The 10,897-nt window shown below is 52.5% G+C and overlaps 6 protein-coding genes across 6 annotated transcripts; 2 read left to right on the forward strand and 4 right to left on the reverse strand.

Annotated features, from left to right (window-relative positions):
* Positions 1 to 64: 64 nt before the first annotated feature.
* Positions 65 to 1,894, reverse strand: NEUTE1DRAFT_129656 (serine/threonine-protein kinase 6; the record flags this gene model as incomplete). Its single annotated transcript, XM_009852592.1, has 4 exons — positions 65 to 485; positions 542 to 1,531; positions 1,563 to 1,652; positions 1,713 to 1,894. 4 exons carry the CDS (start codon positions 1,824 to 1,826, stop codon positions 354 to 356), a joined length of 1,326 nt encoding a protein of 441 aa, XP_009850894.1.
* A 767-nt stretch (positions 1,895 to 2,661) lies between these two features.
* Positions 2,662 to 4,031, forward strand: NEUTE1DRAFT_63040 (uncharacterized protein; the record flags this gene model as incomplete). The annotated part of the gene is made up of 2 exons (XM_009852593.1): positions 2,662 to 3,525; positions 3,603 to 4,031. 2 exons carry the CDS (start codon positions 2,770 to 2,772, stop codon positions 3,822 to 3,824), a joined length of 978 nt encoding a protein of 325 aa, XP_009850895.1.
* Positions 4,032 to 4,213: 182 nt separating this feature from the next.
* NEUTE1DRAFT_81720 (uncharacterized protein) lies at positions 4,214 to 6,440 on the reverse strand (the record flags this gene model as incomplete). Its single annotated transcript, XM_009852594.1, has 1 exon — positions 4,214 to 6,440. The coding sequence occupies one exon, from the start codon at positions 6,438 to 6,440 to the stop codon at positions 4,278 to 4,280; it is 2,163 nt and encodes a 720-aa protein (XP_009850896.1).
* Positions 6,441 to 7,428: 988 nt separating this feature from the next.
* NEUTE1DRAFT_41301 (uncharacterized protein) lies at positions 7,429 to 8,156 on the forward strand (the record flags this gene model as incomplete). Its single annotated transcript, XM_009851944.1, has 3 exons — positions 7,429 to 7,780; positions 7,858 to 7,937; positions 8,004 to 8,156. The coding sequence occupies 3 exons, from the start codon at positions 7,429 to 7,431 to the stop codon at positions 8,154 to 8,156; spliced, it is 585 nt and encodes a 194-aa protein (XP_009850246.1).
* Positions 8,157 to 8,278: 122 nt separating this feature from the next.
* Positions 8,279 to 8,511, reverse strand: NEUTE1DRAFT_94847 (uncharacterized protein; the record flags this gene model as incomplete). Its single annotated transcript, XM_009852595.1, has 1 exon — positions 8,279 to 8,511. A coding segment is annotated over one exon (163 nt), but the record flags the coding sequence as incomplete, so codon positions are not given.
* Positions 8,512 to 8,732: 221 nt separating this feature from the next.
* Positions 8,733 to 10,781, reverse strand: NEUTE1DRAFT_122163 (uncharacterized protein; the record flags this gene model as incomplete). The annotated part of the gene is made up of 4 exons (XM_009852596.1): positions 8,733 to 9,187; positions 9,245 to 9,506; positions 9,559 to 10,642; positions 10,709 to 10,781. 4 exons carry the CDS (start codon positions 10,779 to 10,781, stop codon positions 8,762 to 8,764), a joined length of 1,845 nt encoding a protein of 614 aa, XP_009850898.1.
* Between the last annotated feature and the right edge of the window lie 116 nt (positions 10,782 to 10,897).

A 10,897-nucleotide genomic window follows, 5' to 3' on the forward strand; every position in this document is an offset into this window, starting at 1 on the left:
TGAGATTCCAGCTCTAATCTCGTGGCGCTGATATATACACCTGTCACACATGTGATACATAAACTAAAGTCAATGTCCAGTCCATTGCTCGCTAAATGCCGGAACGTAGGTAACGTATATGCACAGATAATGAACTCATAAGCCTCCTCCCCTTGACAATACGGGGATTCTGATCCTAGCCCTCTTCCTCTCGCTCAAACGCCCAAGAACGCCCGTATTACAACCTGAAGAAGAAAGGAAAAACAAAACAAGAAAAACAAGCTAACAATGCAAGTGGGCTCCACGCTTTCGCAGTGCTCGAAGAAAGTTCGACGGATATCAGACAAAGTAAAAGCAAACCCAAGAGACACCCCTCAGTTGCCCATTTTACTTGCCATTTTCTCCCGGTTCGCAGCCCTTTCTCCCTTGACGCAGTGCTTCAAGATCCAAGGGTGGTTCTCCACCTCCTCCAAAGGAAGACGCTTCTCAGGGTCGAGTACCAACAACTGGATCATGGGTTAGCATTGAAAGACCATCCTTATGGGGAACAATGACTTGTTACCTTCTTGATCAGATCCTTTGCCTCCTTGCTGACCCACTCGGGAATGGTCATATCCGCCCTCGCAATCCTCTTCTGTGTCATGATCGGCGTATCTTCAAACGGCGCCTCGCCGACCAAAAACTCATACGTCAACACGCCCAAGCTCCACAAGTCCACTTTCTCATTGTACCAGTTATCCTTGGATCCGCTCCGGATCATCTCTGGCGGCAGGTAATCCAGGGTTCCGCAGAGCGTCTGCCTCCGGTTGTTGGGCGCGTGCACGCTCCAGCCGAAATCCGATATCTTGATCTCCCCGTGAATGCCGACTAGAATATTCTCCGGTTTGATATCGCGGTGAATGACGTGCTTGCGGTGCAAGTATTTGAGGGCGGATGCCATTTGCGCAACATACTGCGCTGCTTTCCATTCGGGAAAACGGTTTTCCTTGCGTAGGTGCTTGTACAGCTCGCCCTTGCCGGCGTACTCGAGAATCAAAAAGATGCGCTTGCTGTCATGGAAGTGTCCGTACAACTTCAAGATATTGGGGTGTCGTAGGTTGGATTGAATTTCGATCTCGCGACGCACTTGCTTCTCGACTCCGGTGCCGTGTTGCAATTCCGACTTGTAGAGCACCTTGAGGGCACAGATGAAACCAGAGCTGCGCTCCCGCGCGAGGTATACGCGGCCGAATTTGCCTTTGCCAAGTGGCCGACCGATTTCAAACATGCCAAGGTGGAATTGTTTGGGGGATATCGACTGATCGTAGCCGGCACTAGAGGATGACTCGGATGTAGATGTACCTGTCGAAGAAACGCTAGCGGAGGCCATTGGCTGCGAAAGTTCGTCGTGATCATCGTCGTCGACTCTACGAATGCCGGCGTATGTCGTGGACTTGTGAGCGGCGGATGAAACAATGGTCGAAGATTTCGTGGCAACGGGAACGGTTCTCTGTGGTTTTCGTGGTGAGGGAGGTTCGCTAGAGATGATGGGCGGATTCTTCCTTTGCGCGATCTGCGAAGGAACAAGGAACGGAGGTGCTTACTACGGTATTGCCGCTTTGCGATTGAAGGGCTACTTTGAAGAGATTCGGCCTGCCGGGGGCGCTCGTGTGTTGGACTTGACTGGGACCTGCCTACGATCGCGCATATCAGTCAGAAAGGCTATCAAGCAAACATTGTTGTAAAAATCATACCTTTGACTTGAGCTCTCTCGCCTTTTGCTGAAGTCGAGCGCCATCGCTTGGATCGTTGTTTTCGTCATGTATCGACATGCGCCCGAAGCGTGACTCCATTGGTTGGCCCGCCATCTTGGGCACGACGATTTCTAGGATCGCGAATGAGAAACAGTCGCCAGGAAGACTAGGTGGGATGTTGCATAGATGATGGAAAACTAGCGGGCGGGCGCAAAGCAATACACTCGACTCCTAGGGCGTCGTGTTGAAAGCGCAGGCCACTTCAGTATTTATTGGTTGAAGTTGGTTGTCAAGCAAGGTTGGTTTTACACAAGGCCAGCGAAGTTGATGCTGATTGGAGTTGAAATGGCACTTCCCAGATGGTGGGCCAGGATTGGGGCTTTATTTACCGGGGCTCAGTTCCGTTGCCTAGCAACAGTCATTGTCTTGTCTGGCTGCGCCGAACTTTCCCTCCTGGGCTCCCTGATCAAACAACTGAGACCAGCAATGATGCAGTGGGAAGGTGGGCTTGGGCTCAGCAGCGTCTAGAGGATTACAGGAGGCACGCCCTTGGACTTGACAACCTGAAGAGACCTGACTCGGTGGTAATTGGTACGGCAATGAATATGACTGTGAGGATCTCATTTGTCTGATATCTTTGTTTTTCTCAGATCTGGCAGAAGCAACATTTGATGGCAGATGTCGTCGCAGCGACGGGACTAACCCGACATCCAAGCAATCAAGCCCTGCCGCCCCTGCAGGTGCGCGCTAACATCGGAGCTGAATGGGGGGGAAGCCCCGCTAAACCCCGCTAGATCTTCAAGCTGCTCTGAGCCTCCGACAGTTTTCATCTAACTATCTGGACATGGAAAACACAAAGGCCCGGGGTACATATCGGCCTTCATTCGCACCATCAACTGCTGGGAATTGTACCCAGCTTGACGTTTGACCTCAAATAAAGGTCTGACCTCTTACATTCCCACAAGCACAGCAACAACTGGGTGTCTAATACCTTGAAACGCCCTCGCCCGTACACAACAGTGACCGAATCCCTCACCCGACGACGACGACGCCCACCATGACGTCCGTCAAAATCAACCACATATCATCGCTCAACGAACCGTACCCCTCCCCTTCGGCCCTCGAAGCCGCCACAACAACGCACGTTCAAGGCGCCTTCGTTATTGCCACGCGTAAGCTGCCCATCCTCAAATCGGGTCCCATCGACGCCATGTCGGTGCGGCTAGGAATTCCAATTCCCGAGATGATCTTCGGTGATAACCTCGTCTCGATCACGCACCGGCCAACGGGCTGGTCGATCGAATTCAATGCCGAGGACGCGCTCGAGCGCGTGGACAAAACGGGCGAGAAGATGCTGCAGGTGGCGTACGCGGGCGAGTGGAGCTCGAGCCGCGAGAAGACGAGCGCGGGCATCAGCGAGGTGGTCAAGCCGTTTGACTGGAGTTATACAACGGACTATTGTGGAACGGAGAGGCCCGGCTCGACTGGAGGGGCTGAAGGGAAAGAAACAAAGTTGCATGGGGACGAGAACACACCGGATATACCTATTGAGCTCCTGAAGCGGCGAGACCCGATCCTCTTCGCGGACGAGGTGGTCCTTTACGAAAGTGAGCTAGATGACAACGGGTGCAGTATCGTCAGCGTGAAGCTGCGGGTGATGGAGCACCGCATGTTGCTGCTGTGCCGGATGTTCATGCGGTTGGATAACGTGCTGGTGCGGGTGCGGGATACGAGGGTGTATGTGGATTTTGATAAGGAGGAGGTAATTAGAGAGTATACGGAGAGGGAGGATAAGTTTGAGAATGTGAAGACGGTAAGTTCTTTTGGGACAAAGGAGACAGGATTGCGAAGGAATAGGTTAGCTGACGACTTGTTGGCTTTGCGAAACAGAAACTCTTCATGCAAGGCCTCAAACTGGATCAGGTCACCATCGCACTTCGTGATGCCAACCAGGTAGCGCCTCTGCTGCCGCTCATCAAGCAGGGAGTTGAGAGCGTTATCCTAGGTCCGGGTGTGGCTACAAAGACGACAACAACAACAACAACAACACGGTTCCCAGGGCAAACGCAATTGACACCACAGACTCAGTTTGTCCGTCCGCCGCCGAGATAGGGGCTGAGGACAGATTCGTACACGTTCAGAGCATTGTATGCAAAATAACATGGGTTAACATCTTCATGATTGACGGATCAACGGCATTACAGGCGTTAAGGGGGGTTTGGCTAAGGATACATAGAATCGGGATCATGCGGAGCTGCACCAACAATACCGCTATCAATCGTGGATGTTCTCCCGACCTGATCACCATTTGAAGATGCATATCAAAGCCGGCCTATTCATGTCTTTGGTGATAGTTTTTGGCGACACCTGAGGTGAACAAGACAGCATTATTTTCAGCCAGTGAATATGCAGAACGCTAGTAATCCAGATACCCGTCGACCTTTGAAACACAATACAACATGTCACATACCATTCCGGATTGCGGCATGTGCTCGAGTTAAAAAAAAACAGACCACCCGGCATGAAAATCCAACTCCATAACCCAGTAAATGCAACATGACCACATCACCTAGCATCCGGAATAGGCGAACTCGGCTGCGTAACCTCCTCAAACGACAACTCCCACTTATCCACCTCCTTGAACTTCTTCGCCGCCTTCTGCAGCTCTTCACCCAGCCTCTCCGTCATCATTTGCGTCGTTTCCGGCAACTCTTCAGCCTCACCAAGGTCCATTGCAGAAACTGGTTCCTGGTCATCATCGTCGTCCTCACCATCCTGCTCCTTATCTCTGCCACCGCCCGAAGCATCAGCACCATCGGCGTTCTCCTTGTCGGAGCCTGCTCTACCGTACGTTCGCTTTGGCTCCGAAGAGCCGGGTTTGGATTTGGCAGCGGCTTTGCCATTGGTAGTTGTACCAAGTGGCGGCTTCATTTTCTGCTTGTCCTTCTCTTTCAGCTGCTTCTGCTTTGCGGCACTAAGCGCCTTTTCCTTCTTTTTCCTGGCGGCAGCGGTGGCAATGTATGATAGTTCGTCACCGTCTGCGGCAGTTTCATCTTCAGAAGAGGAGGAGGAGCCCTCGTCACTAGTGATGTCGTAAGGGTTCTCCTTGTTCCTCCCCTTCTTGTTCTTTTTGTCAGGTTTTGCGCGATTCCGTCGAGCAGGCAGCAAGCTTGTCAGTGCCTCCGTTGCTAATTTTTCCTCTTCACGCTTCTTGGCAGCTCCGGTGGCCTTTTTGAATGCTGCGGCGACGACTGCTGAGGCCTTTGCAGTATTTGGGGCTTTGTAGTTTGGTGAGTGTGTGAGTGAGGGTGGTGAGGAAAGTTCGGATGACATGTCCGCGTCTACGGCCCCCATTGGCCCGCCGCCTAGGCGTGGTAGCAGTTCGGGAGTCTGAAGTCGTTCTGTATAAACAGGTGCTGCTCGCCGGCTGTTGTAGGACCGGTGCGTCAAGTTGTTGAGTGATGGCCAGGCCACTGGGCTCTCAGCTTCTGAGGAATCGCTTGCGGGTGGTGCGTTGACCGGGTCGTTAGGATCGATGGGGGGCCTGGACTGCCTGGGAGGACTGTACGGTATATGGTCTGGAACAGGCGAAAGGGCGGGTGTTGAGAGTGGCGATGACATGGGGCTGTCGCTTCCATCTCGCATCTCTATCGACTGGTGAATGACCTCATTTTCTTCCTCTTCTGGTTCAGGAACAGGTTGCTCATGTACCACTGATCTGCCGCGCTTCTTACGACCGGAGTGGCTTTCAAGTGACTTGCGTTTCTTCGAGCGCCGAGATGGAGAGCCGGTTTCCATGATTTCTTCGTCGTCGACAGGCATCGCTCCACTGGAGGCCGGAATCGTGACATCGGCACCCAAAGCTGCGCCTGTGAAAGCGCTGGCACCAGACCGTCTCTTCATCATGTCGAGCGGCGTCGACTCGCCATCTGGACCTGAATCTTCGTCTTCAATAGCCGCTTCTCGATCCACATCCATATGATCTTCCTCATCAGTCATGGGGATGCGTGACACCTGCGAAGTCACGGACAGGGATCTCTGTCGTCGTCCTTTCTGTGCCGTTCCCAAAATACTGGGCTCGCGCGCTCGTCGCTTGAACAGACCCAGATTAAGTGTAGACATGACGCTCGGTGTAGTGGGCCCCCTGCTACTTGGCCTGACGGGTCCGTCGTCTCTGCCTGAGACACTGTTTTGACGTGGACGGTGGCGCTGGAAGAGACCGACATCGAACGAAGAGGTGTTGGCGGACCGGTAGCCACCGGCATTCTGTGCGGTAATCGTAGGGTCCTCGAGACTATCGTCGAGGTCAAACATATCATCATCCAGATCCAGGCCGGAAGTGTCGCCTGTTAATCGCCGGGGCGCTCGCGGGCTCGGTCGGGTGGACTCCTCTCTCTCACGTCTGGAATAGGAGGTCGCGGCATCGGGATTACGGTCGGTGTCGGCAGTACCGGTTGTTGAGGTCATATTGGCCAGCCGGTCTATGGCCTGGTCTCGCCTCTGTTTCGCGTCCTCCAGCTCCTTGGCCTGGTCGGGATTCATGTGTCGTTGGGCTGCTGCCACGGCAGCGGCGCGCTGCTTAGCGCGTTCCTTCTCTCGATCGCTAACATCGTAGATATCGCTGCTGGGGTCTGTGGCAGTCGGTTTAGTGACGACGGGTGGTGTGGCGGAGGAGCTGTTGGCTGTAGGCTGCGACGGCACAACCCGTGATTTCCTCGGTCTGGGCATCGTGAATGTGTCGCGGGGTTCTCGCCTGAAGTTGTCGATATCGGGTCTCAGAGAGTTGTGGGAAGTCGGTAGAATTATATACTTGTATTAGGGTAAATTCGTGTGGGCGGATATCATGGCAGTTGGTGGTGCATATGCAGGTGTTGGGGGTCCTGTTCAATTTCTCGGAATCTCCTCCGCGGGAAAAAGTTGGAGAATCGTGAATGCAAATGCGAACACAGTATTCCGTCGGCGCTGATGTTGACGTATTGATGTACGGTTGGAGGTAGATCGGAGGAAAGTGCAGTCCCAGAGACGGGACGCGTTCCTTGATCAACACCGGGGTATCAAAAAAGACTGGGTCCTTCAAGCGCGTGGTCTGGAAGTACGTACCTCTGTATCGTAGTGGGACCCCGTATGGTAGAATGCGGGGTGAGCCGTCGGCAGGCAAGCCTCTCCGCTCTCGGCAACAGACTTCCAGACGGGAGTGCTGGACCGTGACCCAAGCGAGCCAAGATACACACATACTACATACACTACTCAGATCCAACTGGATCATTCAATGACAAGGTTGTCTGTCACCTGTGTCCGGGCGAATTGCTTGTGTGAAGTTGTAGGAGGAAACAATGCTCGATTGCTCTTTCGTAGATTGTCCTTTTCTTCGCACCAACGGCTTAACGTAGTTCCTTTACTTTCACTATGCAGTAGAGGCATCCTCAATTCCTCGTCCCTGACCCTGAGTTGTCAACAACACTGAGAAGTTCAAGCTATTCCTTGTGTCCCTGCCAAGAACCTCATTACGTCACGATCTGTAGCTAGCGTAGCGTGGAGGTAACTGGCTGCTGAAGTGGTGAACTGTTGAGCTTTCAAGCAGAGAGAGCTTCAAGCTTCCAACCAACGAACGAACGGTATCAACAGGATCGACACTTGGTAATACTCACTAGAGAGGTAGCTTATGCTTACTTATTCTACCGTATTGCTTTCCGCCTTTTCGTCCACCAAAAAGTCCATGAAGGTGACACAACAAAACCTCACATTACTCCGATCCTCCCCTTCTTCACGTCGCATTGCGAACCTCACCACCAAAAGTCCCCGTCACGAAACACCAAAAGTCGCTACATCACCTCTAACACCAAATATGGCCACCCGCATAGCCTGTCGCGCTGCCTTCCGGCGCAACGTTGTCCCCGTCACTCTCGGTCTCACAACCACCTTCGCCCTGGCCGCGCGACAACAGCCTCTGAAGCTAGACGCCTTGTCCAGCTCGCAGCAGTCGCGGTCTCTCCATTCCCAGAAAGACAACAAGGAGGAGTGGTTGAACCCGGAAACGATCAAGCAGCTTTCTAGTGGGAGTTTGAGCGGTATGACTACCACCCAGCTTGGATATTTTGATTAGTTGTATACGGGAGGCTAATGTCGACTTGTGCGGCCTTTGCAGGTTTCGCCACCGGTCTTTTGATCAGTGTCTTTTCCAAGACGCTCGTGCTTTTGGCGGGTGTTAGTATGGTGATTGTTCAGGTGGGCTTTTCAACTTCGTGACAGAAATGGAAGAAAAGTGATGTACTGACAAAAGCATGGGAATAGGTTGCGTCTCGTTACGGCATCGACTTGGTAGGCATGTTGCATCTTCGCGACAAGGTGAACTCGTCAAAGATTCTCAAGGCGTTGCAACACAAAATGGCCTTTAAGCTTGCCTTTGCCATAACCTTTGCTCTTTCTGCTTTCATGTCTTTCTAGATCGAGCAAGGTTCAACGAAGGAGAAAACAATATTAACTCTACACATCAAGATGCATCCATGGCGTATCACATCATCGGGGGAGAAGTTTGCGGAGTCGGCATCAAGACATGGATGGTAATACGCTGTCTATGTGTTGATCATTTTAGGCGTTTTGAAAAACTATCAGATATCTAATGTTTGAGACTGTTCTGGTTTTCCAACTTTGAACATCTATGACTATCCTCGCTCCTTTCGCTACATTGAACGACCAATGACCAGCTTCGTGTTGACCACTCGGCTTGTGTGCCACAACAGATAGCCATCTGAAAGACATGAGAGCCGCCATGGGTGCCAAAAAAAAACCAACCCAAGCGCCATACAGCAGCAGCGGGCATGTTAAAAAAAAATCGCTAGATTCCCGGTCAGCCCTGGCGCAAGGCAGTTTCTGGGATCCTTCGGCACACTCGTCCAGTTGAAAAAACATCCAGTGCAGACTTGATGTGGATGTTCTGTTAAGTCTCATTTTCATGGGCGGATCCAAAATACTCCAAGGCCCAACATATTTCCAAGCTCTGAGCTAAATCGTCTGGACGGTCGGGTTTGAAACTCGGCTTTAAAAACAACCTAAAACGGGCTCGTTTCCCGCAGCAGCCACTCCGTCGTGAGCTGATCTCCATCAAAGTAGCCTGCCATATTCTTCCTAATTTCCTCGTTGGACTTGTTTAGCCAGTCCTTCTCTTCCTGCGTTAGCAAGCTCTCGTCAATCAGCTTCCTGCAGTAGGGTACCATGGTGACATGCTCGAAGCCCAGATACGGCTTATCGCCAAACTGGTGCTCCGTCTTTACTTCACGAACAATGGCCAGGTTCTCAATACGGATTCCGTAGTTGCCATCCTCGTAGTAACCGGGCTCGATGGACAGCACGTTGCCAGGAGCCAGAGGAACATCGATGTACGCCTTCCGAGTACCAATGCCGATGGGCCCTTCATGGACGTTTAGGAAAGATCCAACTCCGTGGCCGGTTCCGTGGCGGTAGTCTAGCCCGTATTTCTGGAATCATTGTTAGCCATTCGTGGATATTACCACAAGGAGCAAGTCGTTACTAACCCAGAGAAATTGGCGGGCCAAGGCGTCCAACGCAAAACCACTAGTTCCCTTGGGAAATACCGCAGTGTCTAAAGCAATGTTGCCTTTAAGAACCAGAGTATAAGACTTCCTCTCGGCATCGGTTGGTTGGCCGAAGTGCAGCGTTCTCGTGACATCCGTTGTTCCGTCATAAAATTGTGCGCCTGAGTCGCAGAGATAGATGGCATTAGGGTCAATCACGGAGCAGGCGCCCCTTTCGGGCTTGTAGTGGATGATTGCGCCGCTGCGTTCATGTCAGCATCTTCAGGTGAATGAATTTCATATGAGAAACTCACTTTGGTCCGGTGGAAGAAATGGTATCAAAGGAAAGACCAACAAAGTCGGCTTGTTCGCTTCTGAACTGTTCCAGTTGGTCGGCGGCCTCCACCTCATCCAGCTTGGCCTTCTTGTTGATTAACTGATCCTCAAGCCAGGCAAAGTACTTGATTAGGGCGGCGCCGTCACGGATGTGACATCTCCTCATGCCTTCAAGTTCCGTCTCGTTCTTGATGGCCTTTGCGTCCCCGATAGGACTCCTGACCTCGTCCACGTGCTTTTCGCCGCCCAACGCCAACTTGAGAGCCCATGAGGCTTTGTTAGAAACCAGGTATTTGGTGGGCTTGTCCGGCTCGCTAGTACTCTTGGCAGCATTTGCAAGAATCTCGGTGTCCTTGAAGAGGTCGTTGTAAGGCTTGATCCCAGTGCCGTTCTCGGCCAAATATTGCTTGACCTCGTCATTCAATTTCGACTCATCGACGTACAAGGTTGCGCTGTCCTTTGTAACGATGGCGTAAGAGAAGAAGACGGGGTTGTATGTGATATCGTTGCCGCGCAAGTTGAAAAGCCACGCGATTTCGTCGAGCATGGATACGACGAAAGCAGCGGCCTTCTTCTTCTCGAGCTCCTTGCGCAGGTTTGTGAGCTTCTCTGCTGTGCCCTTTCCTGAGTACTTAGCACCAAGCAAGAAGACCGGCTCGCTGGGACGAGGTGGTCGGCTATCTCCCCATACAAGATCCACCAGGTTCTCGTTGATGGCCTTCAAGCCTGCGCCGCCGTGCTTCTTGATATCGCCATCGAGCTTGTCGGCTACCGCCGGGGAAATCAGGGTGGGATCGATGCCAACAGATTTTCCGCCAGCGGATTCGTCTGCTGTCCATTCTTGCCAGGTGGGGACATCTTGGAGCCCGGTCTTAAGCAGGTGCCAGTTCTCATCCAACTGTTTGGAGGCCTGGTTGAAATAACGACCATCCGTGGCCAAGGCGGCCTTGTCCAGCGTGACGACCGCTGTTCCAGCCGAGCCAGTGAAACCCGAGATGAAAGCACGGCGGGCGTCGCATTCGGCAATGTACTCGGAGGCATGGCTGTCTTCTGAGGGGACAACTGCGAGATTCCAGAAGGGTCAGCGGCCAGTGCAATCGTCTTGGCGGAGAACGGCACAGGGCGTACCATAGATGTCAACATTGCGCTCCTTCATGAGAGACCGTAGAGCGGCCAAGCGATCCGTTGTGTTGACAGTCATAGTTTCTTCGTCCGAAGCGGCTCTAAGATGTTGGAATAATCTTGATGTGAGAGAGAATGCTCTGGTCGTACGTGACGGCTGAGGGAAGGCAGTCAAGGCCCTGGGCAGATTATGTA

The sequence above is a fragment of the Neurospora tetrasperma genome (assembly GCF_000213175.1).
Source record: "Neurospora tetrasperma FGSC 2508 unplaced genomic scaffold NEUTE1scaffold_3, whole genome shotgun sequence".
Classification (NCBI taxonomy): domain Eukaryota; kingdom Fungi; phylum Ascomycota; class Sordariomycetes; order Sordariales; family Sordariaceae; genus Neurospora; species Neurospora tetrasperma.